At 46.6% G+C, this 19,855-nt stretch overlaps 1 protein-coding gene across 5 annotated transcripts; it reads right to left on the bottom strand.

Moving 5' to 3' along the window:
• Positions 1 to 3,023: 3,023 nt before the first annotated feature.
• Positions 3,024 to 16,534, bottom strand: LOC119776712 (bromodomain-containing protein 3-like). 5 transcript variants are annotated; one of them, XR_005279810.1, is made up of 13 exons: positions 16,496 to 16,534; positions 12,165 to 12,438; positions 11,906 to 12,017; positions 11,696 to 11,833; positions 10,954 to 11,098; positions 10,704 to 10,867; positions 10,226 to 10,624; positions 8,942 to 9,070; positions 8,660 to 8,866; positions 8,291 to 8,517; positions 7,914 to 8,212; positions 3,830 to 5,101; positions 3,024 to 3,794 (listed from the first exon to the last, which is right to left on the bottom strand). XR_005279810.1 is itself a non-coding variant. In XM_038275286.1 (12 exons), the coding sequence occupies exons 2-12, from the start codon at positions 12,254 to 12,256 to the stop codon at positions 4,983 to 4,985; spliced, it is 2,031 nt and encodes a 676-aa protein (XP_038131214.1). In that variant the 5' UTR covers positions 12,257 to 12,438; positions 16,496 to 16,534; the 3' UTR covers positions 3,024 to 4,982. The 5 variants fall into 5 exon arrangements, 4 of the variants coding, with proteins under 4 accessions (XP_038131214.1, XP_038131216.1, XP_038131215.1 ...); XM_038275286.1 differs by having other exon boundaries at positions 3,024 to 5,101; XM_038275288.1 differs by having other exon boundaries at positions 3,024 to 5,101; positions 8,684 to 8,866.
• Positions 16,535 to 19,855: the final 3,321 nt, after the last annotated feature.

Genomic DNA, 19,855 nt, shown 5'->3' with positions numbered 1-19,855 from the left:
GGCACTATAGAGTGCTCTATATAACCCTGGCCCCTACATAGGGCACTATAGAGTGCTCTATATAACCCTAACCCCTACATAGGGCACTATAGAGTGCTCTATATAACCCTAACCCCTACATAGGGCACTATAGAGTGCTCTATATAACCCTAGCCCCTACATAGGGCACTATAGAGTGCTCTATATAACCCTAAGCCCTACATAGGGCACTATAGAGTGCTCTATATAACCCTGGCCCCTACATAGGGCACTATAGAGTGCTCTATATAACCCTAACCCCATACATAGGGCACTATAGAGTGCTCTATATAACCCTAACCCCTACATAGGGCACTATAGAGTGCTCTATATAACCCTAACCCCTACATAGGGCACTATAGAGTGCTCGATATAACCCTGGCCCCTACATAGGGCACTATAGAGTGCTCTATATAACCCTAGCCCCATACATAGGGCACTATAGAGTGCTCTATATAACCCTAGCCCCATACATAGGGCACTATAGAGTGCTCTATATAACCCTAACCCAATACATAGGGCACTATAGAGTGCTCTATATAACCCTAACCCCATACATAGGGCACTATAGAGTGCTCTATATAACCCTAACCCCCGCATAGGGCACTATAGAGTGCTCTATATAACCCTAACCCCTACATAGGGCACTATAGAGTGCTCTATATAACCCTAACCCCTACATAGGGCACTATAGAGTGCTCTATATAACCCTAGCCCCTACATAGGGCACTATAGAGTGCTCTATATAACCCTAACCCCTACATAGGGCACTATAGAGTGCTCTATATAACCCTAACCCCTATATTGGGCACTATAGAGTGCCCTATATAAACCTAACCCCTACATAGGGCACTATAGAGTGCTCTATATAACCCTAGCCCCTACATAGGGCACTATAGAGTGCTCTATATAACCCTAACCCCTACATAGGGCACTATAGAGTGCTCTATATAACCCTAACCCCTACATAGGGCACTATAGAGTGCTCTATATAACCCTAGCCCCTACATAGGGCACTATAGAGTGCTCTATATAACCCTAACCCCTACATAGGGCACTATAGAGTGCTCTATATAACCCTAGCCCCATACATAGGGCACTATAGAGTGCTCTATATAACCCTAGCCCCATACATAGGGCACTATAGAGTGCTCTATATAACCCTAACCCCTACATAGGGCACTATAGAGTGCTCTATATAACCCTAACCCCATACATAGGGCACTATAGAGTGCTCTATATAACCCTAACCCCTACATAGGGCACTATAGAGTGCCCTATATAACCCTAACCCCTACACAGTGCCCTACATAACCCTAACCCCTCTATAGTGCCCTACATAACCCTAACCCCTACATAGGGCACTATAGAGTGCCCTATATAAACCTAACCCCTACATAGGGCACTATATAGATTGTCTGTGCCACTTTATACTAGCATCTGAACATCTGGTGGATGAAAAAACTTTAATCAAAATTTCCCACAATGCACCTTGAAAGGTCAGGATTATCCACCGTCAGTAGATGAGCAGATATATCCCAGAATGCTTTGTGAAGATTCTCAGTCATAAAAATCAATCCTCTGGACTTATTTTCCAAGTTTGAAGAAGTTTTGAGGAAGCTTCTTCAATTCAAAATGAAATAACGTGCATTTCTAGCGAAATAGTTCCAGGATTTCATCAACCCTATCGAACTTGGAGACAAAGTCCAGTGGATTGTTTAACTTTTTGGAATATCCCAGAATGCTTTGCAACAGCTCTCCTTGGAAAGCATTCTGGGATTTGTTGTGTTTGTGAGAACAAAGATGGCGGAGGCACCGTGCAGAGGAAAAAGCAGTGATCATCTGAACGGCCAGTGAACTGAGTTCACTATAGAGTCCCCGCTCTATATAGTGATGGAGGGATTTAGGGCGGACAGTGGGATAGTCTAGGCGTCATAGATCTATGCAACTTTTCATCATGTTCTAAAGCCGGGCGTACACTGTATGATTTTTTTCCCTTTTCAGGACGATTCTCCAGACGTGTGAGAATTTCATCCTGATGGTGCGTGGTGTAGTGAACGGGGGGGGGTAACGAGGGGCGATCAGCCTCTAACGACCCCCTCCCACCAGGAATCAGAAGGTCGGGAGAAAATCAAACTTTTGGAATTCAGTCGGCCGTGCTCAGAAACCAGTCTGCATGTGGTCTGCATCTTGCAGATAAGCCCCGCCCCTTCTGCAGACCGGAGGCCTCTGATTGGTCAAATCTACATCCGCTCTACTCTATGCGTATTTCCTGTTTGGTTCCTTACTGACTTGTTTTGTTTGTCTGACCGCCATTGTGGAAAACGACTGGTGAAGATGGAGCAGCTAGCAGAGCGAGGTGAGAACGCTGGGACCCTTTTTCCACCTGGACCCCCCGCTCTTTTTGGCCCTCATGTCCCTCCGTTGTCCCACAGACTTGCCCCCATTTCTTCACCGCCTCGGCCGTATGTAGGCCCACAGCTAGTTCCTCTGGCGTTGAATGACATAGCGCAGACCACGCTTCAATATTGCGCAGAAATCAAACATATCTGCGACACGCTGCTGCGGGACGATGACCAGGCTTTAAATCTCGCTGTTGAAGCAGAGCTACAAGCCGATTTACCAGAACATCCAGCACTGCGCATCAGCAAACCAGGGAGTTCTCCTTCTTCGTCCAAACAGCGCCATCTCTCGGCGCCGAGTCTGACGTGTGGTTTCTGGACGTACAGAGTGAGAACATTGAGAGCTATGAAGTATTAAACCCTGCTGCGGTTTCATTGTACAGTTTGAACTGTAGCTGGTTGAAAATATCGCACAGCGGACGCCCGGCTTTGGTTCTACCCAGAGTTCTGAGAGGAACCCAAAGTCCGGGTTCCTCTCAGACCTGCTGGATGTAGAACTTCAGCTGAATCAAAGTTTCCAAGCAGGCCTCAGAAGGGGCTCCTTGGTCAAGGTGTGTAGGGGGCGGGGCCTGTGACAGGCAGTGAGCCAATCAGAGCCGAGTCTGTGGGTCAGTTTATGTGTTTATTTATGAAAACAAACAAAGTCAGAAAATAAGGATCCTGTTTGAGTCAATCCATCAAATAATCCACCTGATGGTGGCGGGTTGGTCGCCGGCGCTGGAGCTCCGCCTACCACAGCTACGTACAGCTACTATACAGCTCAAACATGGAGAAGAACGAACGGCCGGAGTGCATGCAGATACAGAAAATCACTTCTTCCTTTTCTTATAAAATACAAAAATTAACTATCAGCATCAAAGCTCCACCATCAACTAAAACCAAAGGGGAGGGTTACTGTGGCAACGAGCCGTCTGTCACACCTGGGGGAGACCACTGCTGAGCCGTCTGGGGGCCGTCTCCATGACAACCCCACAGGCCCAGGAAGGCTGTGAACTTTGGTTCAATATTTAAAAAAAGTAAAAATGAAAGATAAAAATACTTTAAACCGAAGAGTTGAACTGAACTGACTGCACACAGATGACCTCCAGGGGGCGCCACAGGGGGGAGGAACAGAGTTCTGGCTCAGCCAATCAGAAACTGCCACTAATGGAGACAGGACAGGCTGCAGCCTGAAAGGCAAAACCCAGGGCTCCGCCCAGCTCTCTCCTCATTGGCTGCCCGGGGCTCCGCCCAGCTCTCTCCTCATTGGCTGCCCGGGGCTCCGCCCTGTTCTCTCCTCATTGGCTGCTCGGGGCTCCGCCCAGCTCTCTCCTCATTGGCTGCCCGGGGCTCCGCCCAGCTCTCTCCTCATTGGCTGCTCGGGGCTCCGCCCACCTCTCTCCTCATTGGCTGCTCGGGGCTCCGCCCACCTCTCTCCTCATTGGCTGCTCAGATATTCCTGATCCATTCCGTTTGGGTCCAGCGGGTGGCGCCGTTTATTATTCTGATGATCAGGTCCACAGATCAGACGCTTGCAGGGTCCGTTTGGTCAGATCTGCTGCTGCCACCAGAACCAGCATCGGGTCATGCTGGTACCAGACCACCGCCTCTGCTTTCTTCTGGTTCTGAAAACCTCATCAGGCTGGAGCCCAAATGTGAGGAAACCAAACGGGTCACGACACCAACAGTCTTTTAGCTGTAGTCTCTGAACGGAGGGACCGGGCCGGACCGGTCGGTATCATCAGACGGAGGGACTGGGCCGGACCGGTCGGTACCATCAGACGGAGGGACTGGGCCGCACCGGTCGGTACCATCAGGTGTGGGTGGGTTGTCTCTGGGTCAGAGTTCAGACAGGACAGCGGTACAAATACATCGTTATATCCAGAACTTTATAAGACACAAACGAGTTCAGCACACGACCCCAAAACTTAAACAGGAGCAAAAAGGAAATGTAGTGTTAGGAAAACGGTTCGTCTCGCTGCCGCCTGGGTTACCATGGCAACAGTGACCCGAGACTGACAGAAAGGGGTGGGTTCTGGTTGAAGGCCCGGCAGAGGGCAGGAGACAAACTGGATCCTGGTTCTGTTCTGCAGAGCCTCAGAGGAACGTGTTGCAGAGAGGCGATCCCTCCGGATTTCTGATGCGTGGTTCGGACCTTGGCTGTGACATCACACAGCCAATCAGATCGCCCCTCTGCAGCATCTTGACACCGAGCTCCTCCTTTTCCCCATCATGCCACAGCTGGGATCATCAGCCCCGCCCATTTGGCTGGCGTCCTCTCATGAAGCTCTGGGGATGGTTCTGGAATGTGTTAGGAGCTCAAAGGTCAGGGGTCACTGCCGGCCGGACATGAGGAAGAGGAGGGAGTCTGGTTTCTAACTCCTCCTCTTCCTCAGAATGTCTGTTTTTCTTCATGATGAAACAGAAACACTAGCTAAAAAAACATGTCAGCCTATTTACATACAGTCTCCATGTCGAGGGGGGGAGGGGGGGATTGGTGTGTGTGTGGGGTGGGGGGTTGGGGGGGGGGTCAGAGCAGTCCTGTCTGTCGCCTCCATCACAGCCTGAACCGCAGCTTTGTTATCAGTCTGTGTCGGAGGAAGAGGAGGTTCCTGTCGAGGAGCTATCATCAGAGGAAGAGGAGGAGCTGCCACTCAAACGACTGGCCCCGCCTCCTGAGGCTCCGCCTCCAGCTGCTTTTTCTGAAAGAGAGAGAAAACGATTAATGACGACGTCACGATCATGTGATCTGGTGAGGTCATCATGGTTCGAGTTTGAGTGGAAAATAATTCTGAAATATTCATGAGGAAGAAACCGTCCCTCCGTCCTCCTCCGCCCACCGTCCCCTCGTCCTCCTCTGCCCACCGTCCCCTCGTCCTCCTCCGCCCACCGTCCTCCTCCGCCCACCGTCCCCTCGTCCTCCTCCGCTCACCGTCCCCTCGTCCTCCTCCGCCCACCGTCCCCTCGTCCTCCTCCGCCCACCGTCCTCCTCCGCCCACCGTCCCCTCGTCCTCCTCCGCTCACCGTCCCCTCGTCCTCCTCCGCCCACCGTCCTCCTCCGCCCACCGTCCCCTCGTCCTCCTCCGCCCACCGTCCCCTCGTCCTCCTCCGCCCACCGTCCCCTCGTCCTCCTCCGCCCCCTCGTCCTCCTCCGTCCCCTCGTCCTCCTCCGCCCACCGTCCCCTCGTCCTCCTCCGCCCACCGTCCCCTCGTCCTCCTCCGCCCCCCTCGTCCTCCTCCGCCCCCTCGTCCTCCTCCGCCCCCTCGTCCTCCTCCGCCCCCTCGTCCTCCTCCGCCCACCGTCCCACCGTCCTCCTCCGCCCCCTCGTCCTCCTCCGCCCACCATCTCCTCGACCTCCTCCGCCCACCGTCCTCCTCCGCCCCCTCGTCCTCCTCCGCCCACCATCTCCTCGACCTCCTCCGCCCACCGTCCTCCTCCGCCCACCGTCCTCCTCCGCCCACCGTCCCACCGTCCTCCTCCGCCCACCGTCCTCCTCCGCCCACCGTCCTCCTCCGCCCACCGACCTCCTCCGCCCACCGTCCTCCTCCGCCCCCTCGTCCTCCTCCGCCCACCATCTCCTCGACCTCCTCCGCCCACCGTCCTCCTCCGCCCACCGTCCTCCTCCGCCCACCGTCCCACCGTCCTCCTCCGCCCACCGTCCTCCTCCGCCCACCGTCCTCCTCCGCCCACCGTCCTCCTCCGCCCACCGTCCTCCTCCACCCACCGTAATCCCCAGCAGGTAAAGATCAATGCTGATAGAAGCTCTGATAATGATCTAATTTATAGACACCATTTCCACCTTTGTTTTTCTAATTTAGGACAATTTCTTTTTTCATTCTGTATTTTTTTTGTACACCAAGGAGGCTTTTTTATTTTGGATTTTATTGAATATTGTGTTTTTGTTTAGTTTCCTGTTTGGTTGCTAGGATCTTCTTAAAGGTTTAATTCTGACACCCAGAGCCTTCATGTGTCAGAAAAGCTTTAAACTGGTTAAAATAAAATGGTTTATAAACCGAAAGTTTGAATGAATTTACTTTATGCAGACTATTGATTTTGAAGGTAGTTTAAACATACGGTGATAATAGCCGAGATTTATGGTGATTTTTCAGCCCTACCTGGACCGCATCATCAAGTAGGAGGAGCTTCAGCTGAATTTAAAAACATCACATGTGCTGCTGCTGTTTCAGAGATTCAGGTCAACCAGACGGCAGCTAACCATTTTCAGAGCTGCTTCACTTCTTCATGTGTTTTTCAGATAGAATCATCTTAAATTACGACCGATGACATCATCATCCCAGCAGACGTTAGCGCCGCGCTAGTTTCCTGATATAAAGCTGTTGCATCACATCAGTCATTCCTGAATAGAACGGTGACCTTATTCAGTGGAATGATTGTTTATTATTTGTGGCGTGCTTTGGCGGCGCAGTGGTTAGCACGCACAACCCATGGCGCATGTCTGTCACCCTCTCTTATACCCAGTGTCCTGTCAGCCTGCTGTCCAGCCACTAGTGCCGTAAAAAAAAAAAAAAAAAAAACAACACAAACATAAAAAAAATGATTGTTTAATATTTAGTTAATAAAAAGCCTTCCAGACCCTGTGCTTTGGACCTAGTTACCCCTGGCAACCCCACTTCATTTCCTGTCAGCTTTTCACAATAAAAGCACAGGTGAACCTTGCTGTTAAATTGTTGTCTATGAAAAAGTTTTAAATCTCCTTGTGAAGATGAGTTTTTGGAAAAGACCCAAAGGTTCTGAAACTAAGATCCTCTTTGGTTCATCGGGAGCTGCTTCTGGGTGACGGTCGGATTCGGCGGGACTTCCTGTAGATCTACAGTAGATCTGCAGCTAACGATTATCTTGCTAATCGATTAATCTGTCAATTATTGTTTTGATTAATAATCGGATAACCAAAGGTTCCTTAAAGAAGATTTATGAAATTAATCCAGGTGAATCTACTGCAGGAGTTCTGGATTATAGAGCAGATTGACTTTTATCTTAAATGTAAAATGTTAATATATATTTTAAAATGTTTTATATATTTCCTGCTGTAAGTGGGTCGCTCTGTCAGTTAAAGGCACGTTTTATAGTCTCTATACTCCGGTTAAAGATTAATCCATTAATGAATTAGTTGACGATTATTTAAAAAATCTGATTAAAGGTTTCAGCCCAAACCTACACCCTGTCTACTTTTAAGGCTAGGCTTAAAACTTTCCTTTTTGATAAAGCTTCTAGTTAGAGTGGCTCAGGTTATCCTGATCTATCTCTATAGTTCTGCTGCTATAGGCTTAGACTGCTGGAGGACATGGGGACCCCTTTTTTCTCCAGTAAAACTCTTTTATCGGGCCATTTATGTTACGGATCATTCCATCTTAGAAAGCTACGATTGGTGAATTTGATGCAGGACACTTCTTGAGTTCAGCTGGGTTTATTTCTCTGCCGTCTGATTTAACTTTAACGAAAACAGCTCCAATCTGCCAACAGTGAGGTCCAGCCAATCATCTGGGAGTACTCACGCAGTAACTTCCTCTGCTTCTTCTGCAGACAGGATTTGACGTAGCGCTCCAGCTCCCGCAGCGTGGAGGGTTTGAGCGTCTCGAAGTCGATCTCGATCTCGTCGGGGTTGGAGTCTCTCAGCGACGGTTCTCTGGACTGGATGATGTGGACGACCCGGCCCAACTTCTCCCCCGGCAGACGGTTGATGTCCAGGCTCAGCTGCCGCTTCTCATCGTACGACATGGGCAGAGACGACTCCTCGCCGTCGTCTCCATTGGCCGATCCGCCTCCCGATGTCTTGTTGGCTTTCTTCGGTTGCCTGGAAACAGAGAGCAGCTCTGATTGGTCCACAGTTCTTCCGCGGCGGCCGGCAGGAAAACGGTGGGAGAAGCCGTACCTGGTGGCTGTGACGGTGCTGTTGGCTTTCCTGGCTGGTGCTTTCTTCTGATTGGCTGGTTTGGGTTGCTGGGCAGCGGCCTTAGGCTTCTTCTCTTCTTCTATCTTGGCTTTGTTGCCTTTGTCCTTGTCCTTCTTCTTTTCTTTGTCTTTCTTCTCTTTCTTCTTCTTTGGCTTGCTGACGGGCGCCTGCGACAGGACGGCCAGCTGCTCGTGCACAGCCTTCAGCTGAAGGAATAGACTGATAATCACAACCTGCGGCATCTGATCACAACCAGCCAGGCCTTGAACTGCTCAGCTACTGATCAATGTACGGCTACACATCAACATGATTCTGACAAAAGGAGGAGAAAACCAGAATGTTCTTGACCTGTGATTGGTCGGCAGCACCAACCTGCTCCTGTAGCTCGGCCAGTCGCGTGGCACGCTCCTCCTCGGAGTCGGAGGATTCGTCGGAGGAGGAGTTGTTGCTGCTGTCGGAGGAGGCGGTGCTTTTACTGACCACCGGGGTGGTGGAAGGGACGGAGACCTCCAGGCCCTCATCGGGGATCTTAGCGAAACGCATCTCGAACACGTCCTGAACACACACACACACACACACAGGTGAGTGGAGGCGGCGGTGGGCCAGAGGGGGCGCCGTGACGAGACGTACCTGCAGTTTGCGGGCCATGGCCACCACCTCGTGGTCTGGGGGGTTGTACTTGTAACAGTTGGAGAACATTAACCTGACATCGGTGGCGAAGCTCTGCGGGTCGCTGTACTCTCCTTTGTCCATTTTTTTCTGCAGACACACAAACGCATCGTCAGCGCTGGAGCTACAGGCTCCGCCCCCAATGGAGGCCGCCAAACAGAATCCTAACACAGGCGGTGAAACGTTAGCGCCTCAGAGCGCGGTAGAACCTGATGGCTGTCAGCCATATTCTATGATCTGTGGATCTATGCTCTGGTTAAGATGTTTTTCTCTTTCTTCACCTAAACGAAGCGGTTCTACCAGAACCTCAGAGGAGAACCTAAAGCAGAAATCTGTACTTTAGAACAGAACGAGAATCATACGGTAACTCCCCTCAGACAAACTGCATCGCATCGGTTTCTGAAGGATCAAATCTCTTCTGGAGGCTCAACATATTATTCCCTTTATTTGCTATTATTTGACATTTCAATATAAATCATCCGTCTGGAACACTGACTGAACTCTGCTATTTAACAAAGTGAGAAAAAAAAGTTTCCGCTTATTTTATTCTTTTTATTCAGATCTGAGGTCAGAGGAGGACAAATGGAACATTTTAAAAATGACTCATTGAGATTTAAGACTTTTTTCTACTTGTAGCAAAAGAACAGTTGTTGTTGACACAAAGTTAAAAGCAGTGTAGCTTAATCAGGCTAACTGAGTGAGCTAAAAGAGGCTAACCTGTTAGCTACTGCTAGCTACAGCGCTACCCAGCTCTCCCCCTTTATATCACGGTCTAACAGTTACTTTGTTCACCAGAAACTGATTTTTTCACTTTTGTTATCGATCAGGTAAACCTTCATCTGTCATTAGACACGCTAACGCTACAGATGCTCCTGACTCGCCACACGGACGCTGCGTGATGTTATTATGGTTGTCTGGGAAACCCCAGTGTTTTACATCATGTGGCAACGTTCAGCCAATCACGTAGCGTGATGTCACAGACAGGAAGCAGGACCAGAGCAGATCTGGGAGCTACAGCGGTTTAACCCATTAGGTTCCAGTTTAACCCATTAGGTTCCAGTTTAACCCATTAAGGTTCCAGTTAAACCCATTAAGGTTCCAGTTTAACCCATTAGGTTCCAGTTCCTTTCCCTGTTCTGGCCGTTCAGGTCGCCATAGAAACCAGACAGGTTCCAGTATTCATCCTGGAAATGTGCTCTGACAGCAGAACCAGACCTGAACAGAACCCTGAGGGGAGGGGCTTACCCGGACCGTGCTGAGGTCCATGGGGTGTTTGATGATGTCATGGTAGTCGTGCAGCTCCAGCGCCTCGGCGTCCACAGGCTTGTAGAAGGGCCAGGCGTAGGCGGCGTGCTTCTTGGACAGCATCTCCTTCAGGATGGCGTCGCAGTGCTTCATCTGCTCGCCCAGCTTCCCGCCCTTCCTGGCTCCCGCCCCCACCCCTCCCACAGCAGGGTCGCCTCCTGCCACCTCCTCTACCGTCTCACGGCGGGTCTTGGCAGGGCGGGCGGCGGCCTCCCGCCGCGATGAGGCCAGTTTGGCCGGTTTGGGGTCCTGAGGGGACGGCGAGTCTGCGCGTCCTGCAGAGATGGCCGACGTGGTGGGAGTGGTGGTGTCAGCTTTCCTCTTCACGCCTTTCTTCTGCTGGACAAACAAACACAGAGAGATGAGACACACCCACTGAGAAACCGGCCTGATCGCTGCCTGCAGGGGATGCTGTTACCTTGACGACAGGCTGCGCAGACGGCATCATGGTTGCCGGGGGTTGCGGGGCCGGCACAGGGGGCGTGGCAGGCACAGGCGTGGGAGTGGTGGAGATGATGGGCGTCTGCGATGGGGAGGGGTAGGAGGCAGGAGGGGAGGCCGAGGACTCCGCCTGCTGACTCACTGAGGAGGACAGACACACAGAGAGGTTAGAACCTGAGGAGGTGCAGCTTGTGATGGCGGATGTCCCCTCGCCAGCGCCATCTCACCTGTGGTGGCGGCCGGCTGTTTGCTCTTGTTCTTCCCTTTGGGCGCCGGCGGCAGCAGAGCAACCTCCTCCTGCGGCATTTGGGCCACCTTCTGTAGGAAGATCTTCTCCAGGGCCTGGGCCATGAGCACGATGTCGTCTGTAGGCTGCAGTAACACACTGGCTGTAACATCACTGGCTTGAGGCTAACATTGGGCTAACGTCACGCTAACGTTGGGTTAGTGTCGGGCTAAAGTCACGCTAACGTCGGGTTAGCGTCATGCTAAGTTCAGGCTAACATCGGGCTAAAGTCAGGCTAACGTCGGGCTGAAGTCAGGCTAACGTCGGGCTGAAGTCAGGCTAACGTCGGGCTGAAGTCAGGCTAACGTCGGGTTAGCGTCATGCTAACATCAGGCTAAAGTCAGGCTAACGTTGGGCTGAAGTCAGGCTAACATCAGGCTAACGTCGGGCTAAAGTCAGGCTAACGTCACGCTAACGTCGGGGTAACATCTGGGTAATGCCACACTAACATCGGGGTAACGTCACTCTAACATCGGGCTTACGTCACGCTAACATTGGGGTAACATCTGGGTAAAGCCACGCTAACATCGGGGTAACGTCACTCTAACATCGGGCTTACGTCACGCTAACATTGGGGTAACATCTGTGTAAAGCCACGCTAACATCGGGGTAACGTCATGCTAACATCGGGGTAACATCAGGATAACGTTGAGCTAAAGTCAGGTGCGTGTCGGACGGCATACCTTGTTGTAGATGTAACAGTTGGTAAACATGGTGTTAAAGTCCTGCATGGCCTCACTGGCGCTCCAGTAATAGTTGTTCTCCAGGCGTTTCTTGATGGTCCCCATGTCCATGGGGTTCTTGATGACCTTATGGTAGTCCTGCAGACAGAGGTGTGAGTTGAAGGCCTGGCTCTATGCTAGCCAGGCTAACGGTAGCGAGCGTCCACCTACCCACAGACAGAGCTTAATGGCGTCCACCGGCTGGTAGAAGGGCCAGGCGAACTGATGCTTCCACAGCGTCTTCACCACCACGTTCTGCATGTACTGGAGCTGGTTGGTCTTCCTGTGACACAAACACACACGGGTCACACACAGCGCCGCCGTCACGCACAGCGCCGCCGTCACGCACAGCGCTGCCGTCACGCACAGCGCCGCCGCCACGCACAGTGCCGCCGCCACGCACAGCGCCTTTCATCCAGCTGAGCCTTACCTGCCAGGTTTGTTGGGGTTGGACACCTCTGGGGGGGGCGGGTTGGTGATGGGAGGGGGGCTGGCGGGCGCAGCCTCAGGGGCGTCCGACATGGTGGACGATGGAGGCACAGCAATGCACCGTGGGAATGCAGCGTCTGACGCGGTGAGAAAACGTGGCAGCCCAAATGAGGGGGGAGGGGGGCGGGGGTTCAGGTGTTTTCAGTTCAGGCGCTGCAGGTGGAGACGCTTCGGCTCAGACGATCCCCCGTAGAGACCAACTCCCATCGCAGGACCTGCAACAGACAGACCGTTAGCCCCGCCCCCGCTGACATCATCTCTCCTAACAGTGGACTGAGACGTCATGTTTAGCAGGAGACCTGCAGAGGACTTTATGATGTCACTTCTATGAGCACTGAGCCGACCAATCACAGCCTGGAGCTGTTCACTGATCGTTCTGACTCAAGTTCTTATTTCCTCATTGGATGATTTTTCTAGACCTGTTGATTAATATCAGCCGGTCTAGAAAAATAAAACTTTACTGTTTTAAACAGCGCGGGGGTGGGGCAAAAATGTTTATCCTTTTAATTATGACGCTCACAGATGTCACAGATGTCACAGATGCGGAGCTAAAAGATAATCCTGTGGCGGCGCTTGGTGACTCATGACCTTGGACCCGTCTGATGGAGCTCCTGCCCCGGTAGCACCTCTGGAGGTCTGCAGGAGAAGGAGGAGTGATTCTCTAACTGCAGAAAACTGATGGAAGCTTTTATTTTGAAGTTTCAGTAACTCAGCCCCTGAGCCTTCAGTTCCCACACCGACCCAGGAAGCCCAACGGTCAGGGAACGCACCACGGAACCAATGTGGCGCAGAGCAGCCAAGTAGATGCTAACCGGACCCAGCAGCTCCACCAGAACCCCCCCCTTTCCTGAAGTAACCTTTCTGGACTGCAGTGGGAGAACTGGGAGGCGTACAGCAGTGCTGCTATATCAGCAGAACCCGGGTCTGAAGCTCACGATGTTCCAGAACAAGCCGGAACAAGACCAGGGACTCTCCAACCGAGCCAACACTTCAGCAGAACCAACAGGAAACTCCTGAAAGGACATGCTTGATGAGGTTCTGGTCCAGATCCAAAACCTCAGATGGAACCTCTGGTGGACAGAAGAAGGAGCTGTGTCGGGTCAGAAGCAGCAGGAACAACATCTGGGAGGAACTTTCTAGAACCAAATGTTGGATCGGCTGGTAATGAAGACGTTCCTCTCTATCGGGTTCTTCAGGCTCGGATCGGATCTGCTGAGCCCAGGCCCGGTTTACTGGGAGCTAAACTGGGAAAGCAAAGCAGACAGACTGGTCTCCTTAGAGCTCAACAGAACCGGGTTTGGACTCAAAGCTGAATGGAAAACATCCCATCTAGATTTAATCCCCAGAACTTCTACAGTCACAGAAACTGGTTCTGAGGTTCTTTTACTGGAGGTGCACCAGTTGGGCGATTCCAGGAACCAGTTTCTGGATCCAAACTGCCGGTTCTGATCTTCAACGGTGTAACAGGAGCGACGCTGCAGCAGGTTCTAGGATGGAGGCAGAGGTTCTGCAGCCCTCAGATTGAATGCCATGCTCGGGTCGGCGGTTACCAGAACCGCTCCGACCCGATCAAAACCGACTTCCAGCTGAGACGTATTCTTTAAGTTTTAACTGAACAATCTTGAAAATATCCTTTTAATTTGACCCTTTATGACTAAAACATGGTTATAGATGATCAGACCGACGCCTCGATCATTCAGGCCGACCATCCATCAGTCCGTTTTCCTGAATCCACTTCAGGTCAAAGTTCTGTTCTGCGTCTGTGAAGTCCAGCGCGTGCGTCCATGTTGAACGGGTCCGACCAGCAACCAGCTCACCTCACCACCAATGGAAACTCCAGGAAAGGTGAATAAAGGAAAAAATGACCTTGGTCTGACTGAAAGCTACGAGCAGAAGGGAGCTGCAGTTCTGCATTTGGCCACAGGTGGCGCCATCATTAGAAAAGTCCATCATGACTCTTTAAAGCTGAAACATCTGGGTTCATGAGAACCTCTGGAATAAAGACGAGCGACTCCTTTTGGTCGTTTATCAGAACTAAACGCTGAATATTTCTAATGTTTTAGATCAGTTTAGTCGTCCAAAGGAAACCTGAGCTGGAAACAAACACCAAGCTCCTTAAACCAACAAACATGCGATGCCTTCACAGCGAGTTAGAAAACCAGGAAAACTAGAAAAACACTACAATCAGCAGAATCCAGATCAGTTCAGGCTCATTTTAGACGGCCAAACATAAAGACATTTCATCCCAGCGCTGCGTGTCCCGTGACATCATCAATGACCCCTCACCCCCCCACCATGGACTGTTCTCCCTGCTGCCCTCTGGGAAGAGGCTTCCCAGCATTCAATGCAGGACCAGCAGGTTCTGCAGCAGCTTCTTCCCCACCGCCATCACACTGATGAGAAAACTATAAATCATGTCAGAGGGTTTATACACGAAGGAGTAACTCTAATTGACTGCTTTTAAATGCTCTTAGAAATAATTTGAATGCCATCAACAACAACCCATGACTCTCATATATACCTATATATATCTATATATATTTGTTATAATGCAGTAAAATCCTTCGTCATCTTTACCATGGACAGGCTGCAGCCATGTCACATATTCCTCGTTTTCCAGCCCAAAATTGAAATTTTCCGATTCTCTAGCCTTTTCTCCGCCTCGAGCTTCTTTTCCGAACATTTTTACGATCAACCGGAAGCAGATCTACGCAAATATTGCGATATAATATATCTGAAAGTGTTTTATTAATCATATATATTTTTTAAATAAAGCATTTTGAATACAACAATTATCACATTTAATGAATTGTAATGCCAATTAAGGCCTTAATTTGAAATTATAATTTAATGACCCGCTGAAAGCCTGTTTCACACTGATAACACCAAACCAAAACTCTGCACATCTGCTCTATATATATTAATGCTCTGAGCTTCCAGATCAATGCCTTTTATTCCATGTTTTTCCTCCCACACTGTTTACATTTGATCACTGCTGAACTTTAAGATTTTGAAATGAAAGCTGAACTAAATTAAATGAAGTTTTGGTTAATCTTCGTTATTCAGACTTTACAACCTGAAACAGAGCATGACATCGATGTGGTTCTATTAAACTCCAAGGGACCGATGCGCTGCCCTCAGGCTGGACGGAACCGCAGGAAATCCTATTAGTTCCAATTTGGACCCAAGATTAAGCTATTGGGCTTTTTCAGGAGCAGTTCTGCTCATTAGGCCATCAGAACCTCCTGCTTCCTGCACAGACCTTAACAAATGCACAGTCAATGATTTTCAAAGGCCTGGAAGCCCTTGCACCCTGTGCAATGCCCTGACCCCCCCACTGTCCAGTATTAATGGTACTTTATCATTTCCTCCCATTCTGCACAGCCAGCGACATTAAAATCCCCCCATAATCCAGGATCTGAGGTGTTTACTGGAGTCTGAGCTTCATCAATATAGTGAAGCATTTCTGGAGGCCTCTGCCTGGACTCATCATCACTTTATTCCCTCCAGCTGTAAACATTAGCATCCAGAAATGGACCCAGTCCGAACCTGCAGCTGGATTAGAACCACTCAAAGCCAATTAACCAAACCCCACCAGCTCCTCTGATACCGGGGAACCTGGCTGAGCCCGAACCGCACCTCCAGGAGCCCCGCAGGCTGGGCCGGGCAGCCGGGTTCTGCTGCAGCCTGTTCCCGGGGAGCCCAGCTGCCCGCTCGCCTCTGCCGTTATGCGGCTAATGACCGAGCTAGCAGCTAGCGGCCGTTCGCCCCGCAGATAGTCCTCCTAACGGCGGATCCGCTGCGCTCCTCCGCCCCGCCGCTGCCCTGCAGCCCGCAGCCGTTAGAGCCGCAGCGGCCGCAGCTGGGACGCTGTTCCGATCGTCCTTTGGACCGAAACCTCCTCCTACCGAGCCAGAAAAGATGGCGGGCAAGCCTCGGCTAGCAGCTCGCTCCTAGCAGACCGAGCGGAGCTCCTTACCGGGGAGCCAGGGCCCGCTCGGTGGGAGGGGGCGGAGTGGCAGGGTGTGTGTGGTGGGGACACATCGACCCTATGTGGGTTTAGGAGGTGTTTGGTACCGGAGTTATTGGGCCAATTCTCCCATATCTGCTTCTCCTCCCGCTCCGTGCTGCTAGCCTGCTAGCTGTTAGCCTGTTCGCTGAGCTTTGTCTGAAGGCGCCGAGCGGCCAGCAGCCTCCGAAACACCGCGACCCGAAACATCCGCTCCTCCCCGCCCCTAACCCAGCCTCCAGAACCCCCCCAGCCCGGTTTACTTTGTTCTCTGGTGCCCCGGGTTGGGGCCAGCGGGGATCAAAGCTTCTCTCGGGGTTTTTATTTAAGGGCCAAGTACATATAGTGGTTTTCACGTCCCGTCGCATGCCCCAAACCCCAAACCGCATATGCGTTTTTGTTTGATTCTTTCACTTTAAGAAGCTGTGATTGCTCTGATTTAAATTTTGATTGGTCAGAAAGGGGTTCCGGGGTTGGGGTTTTTTTTTTGGCTGAAAGAATGGGCGATCTGGCTGTTTTGCGGGTTGATGTTGGGGGTTCAATTCCCCGGGAAAAAAAACCCCTTTCCCCACATGCAACTGAGCCCCGGAGTAGCCATTTCGTGCAATGATGATTTTTTAAAAAATTACAGGGGGGAATTTTGGGCCACTACCCCAGTGGCACATTTATTTTTATCACATCCTTCTTCTGTTTGCATCTTTTTCAGATACAAAATTTATAAATATTCCAAAAATTTTCCCCACTCAATTTTACTACACGAATTAAAAGATAAAATACTTTGTTTTAAAAAACAATATTTCCCCGGAATTTCTGAGCCTTTTTTAAAGAATCTTTATGTTTTTTTGTAGTTTTTTTTTTTTTAAAACCTTCTTTTTCTTCTTATTTTTCCTTGTTCAAGATCTGTATATTTGTTTTATAGCAAAATATTTTCATAAGAACAAAAAAGAAAACAGCCAGACTAGAGATTTTTTATTTTTATTTTGCAAATAAAGTTGTAACATTCTGGGAATAAAGTCATAATATGGGAATAAAGTCATAATATGAGAAGAAAGTCATAAAATTATAAGAATAAAGTCGTTATATTACAAATAAAGTCTAACTTCGAGATAAAGTATAATATAAAAAAAGTCTAATATTATGAAATAAATTTAACTTAGGAAAAAAATGTAAATGAGAATAAAGTCGTAATTTTATGAAATAAATCAAATATTATAAAATAAAGTCTTAATAGGGGAATAAAGTCGAAATATAGAAAACAAAAAAATTATAAAAAAAAAGTCTTTTATTCCCAATAAATTAACTTTCGGTAAATAAAATTTGGGAAAATAAAATAAAAAAAAATCAAAAAATTTTAAATAAAGCTTAATTACCAGAATAAAGCGAAACATTATAAATAAATTTTAAATTAGGGGAAAATAAAGTCTAAATGAGAAAAAGTCAAAAAAATTTAAAAAATAAATCGTTAATTACCATAAAAAAGTCGAAAACTTTTGAAATAAATTTTAATTTATAGAATTTAATCGTAACTTTAGTGATTAAAATCTAATATGGAATAAATCGTAATATTATGATAATAAAGTCGAAATTATAAATAAAGTCGTAAATTCTGAAATAAAGCTAATAGGGGGAAAATAATTCATAATATAAAGAAAGTCATAAAATTATAAGAATAAAGTCGTTATATTACCATAATAAAGTCGTTACATTCTGAGAATAAATAAAATAGGGGAAAAAAATCAAATATAGAAAAAATTCATTAAAAATAAGAAAAAAGTCGTTTATATTACCAAATAAAAGGTTACATTCTGAGAAAAAGTTGTAATATTATAGAATAAAGGTAAATTATTGAATAAATTAATAGGGAAATAAAGTTTAATATTATGAAAAAAAAGTGTAATTTATAAAATAAAGTGAATTTTGAAAGAAATAAAAAATTTATGGGGTAAAGCTTTCATTGCCAAATAAAGTCTTAACATTCTAAAATTTTTTGGGAATATTAAGAATAAATTGGTAACATTAGTAATAAAACGAAAATAGAAATAAAGTCAAAATTTATGAGAAAAAAGTCGTAACATTAGGGGAATAATCATAATATGAAAAAAGTCAAAAAATTTAAAAATAAAGTGTTTTTTACCAAATAAAGTCTAACATTCTAAAAAAAATTTCCAAAATAGGGGAATAAAGTGTAATATGAGAAAAAGTCAAAAAATTAAAAGCAATCGTTATATTCCCAGAAAAAAGTCGTAACTTTCTGTGAAAAAAGTCATTATGGGAATAAAGTCAAATAAAAAGGGAAAGCAAAAAAATTATAAGAAAAAATGGGTTATATTACCAGAATAAAGTCAAAACTTTCGGGGAAATAAAATATAATATGGAAAAAGTCGAATATGAGAAAAAAGCATAAAATTAAGAATAAAGCGTTATATTCCCATAAAAAAGTCGTTACTTTCTGAAATAAAGGTAATATTATAAAAAAATTCGAAAATTTATAGAAAAAAGTCGAAATTAGAAAGAAATCTTTTAAAAATTATAAGAATAAAGTCGTTACATTGCCAGAATAAAGTCGTAACATTCTGAGAATAAAGTTGTAATATATAATAAAGTCTAACTTTTATTATTAAATCGTAATATAAAATAAATCGTAATATTATAAATAAATCGTAATTTTATAAAAATAAAGTGTAATTGAAAAGAAATTTTAAAAATTATAAAATAAAGTCTTATATTACCAGAATAAAGTCAAATTATGAGAATAAATTGTAATATTATAAAAAAGTCGTAACTTTTTGTGAATAAAAATTCAATATGAAAAAAGTCATAATATTATAGAAAAAGTCGTAACATTATGAATTATTCTTAATATTAGGAATAAATGTAAATTTGGGGGGAATAAGCTAATAGGGAAGGAAAAAATCATAAAATTATAAGAAAAAGTCTTTTTTACCAAATAAACAAAACTTCTGAAAAAATCATAAATAAAATAAATCGAATATTATGAAATAAAGTCGAAACATTATGTGTTAAAATCTTTTAAAGAGAATAAAGCGTAATATTTAATAAATCGTATATTAAGAATAAAGCTAATATGGAATAAAGTCTAAAATAGAAAAAGCTAAAATTATAAAATAAATCTTATATTACCAAATAAATGACATTCTGAATAAAGTAAAAATATGGGAAAAATCATAATATGAAAGAAAGCAAAAAATTTATAAAATAAAGTCTTTATTTTACCAAATAAAGTCGAACTTTATAAATAAATTTTATGGGAAAAAAAGTCTTAATATGAAAAAAAGTAAAAAAAAATTATAAGAATAAGTCGTTTTTTCCCCAAATAAAGTCAACTTCTGAAAAAAATTGTAATATTATAAATAAAGTCGTAACTTTATTATTTAAAAAATCGTAATAAAAAAAAATGAAAATTTATGAAAAAAGTCGTAATATTAAAATAAAGTTTAACATTCTGGAAAAAAAGTCATAATAGGGGAAAAATTTTCATAATTGAGAAGGGAAAGTCATAAAATTAAAAGAATAAAATCGTTTTTTACCAAATAAAGTCGTACATTTTGAGAAAAAAGCATAATAGGGGAATAAAGTATAATTGGAAAAGAAAGGTCATAAAT

This window comes from Cyprinodon tularosa, unplaced genomic scaffold, assembly GCF_016077235.1.
Source record: "Cyprinodon tularosa strain WSP-4 unplaced genomic scaffold, ASM1607723v1 ctg951, whole genome shotgun sequence".
NCBI lineage: Eukaryota > Metazoa > Chordata > Actinopteri > Cyprinodontiformes > Cyprinodontidae > Cyprinodon > Cyprinodon tularosa.
Note: the sequence above shows the minus strand (reverse complement) of the source record. Positions and strands in the feature narration are given on the sequence as shown.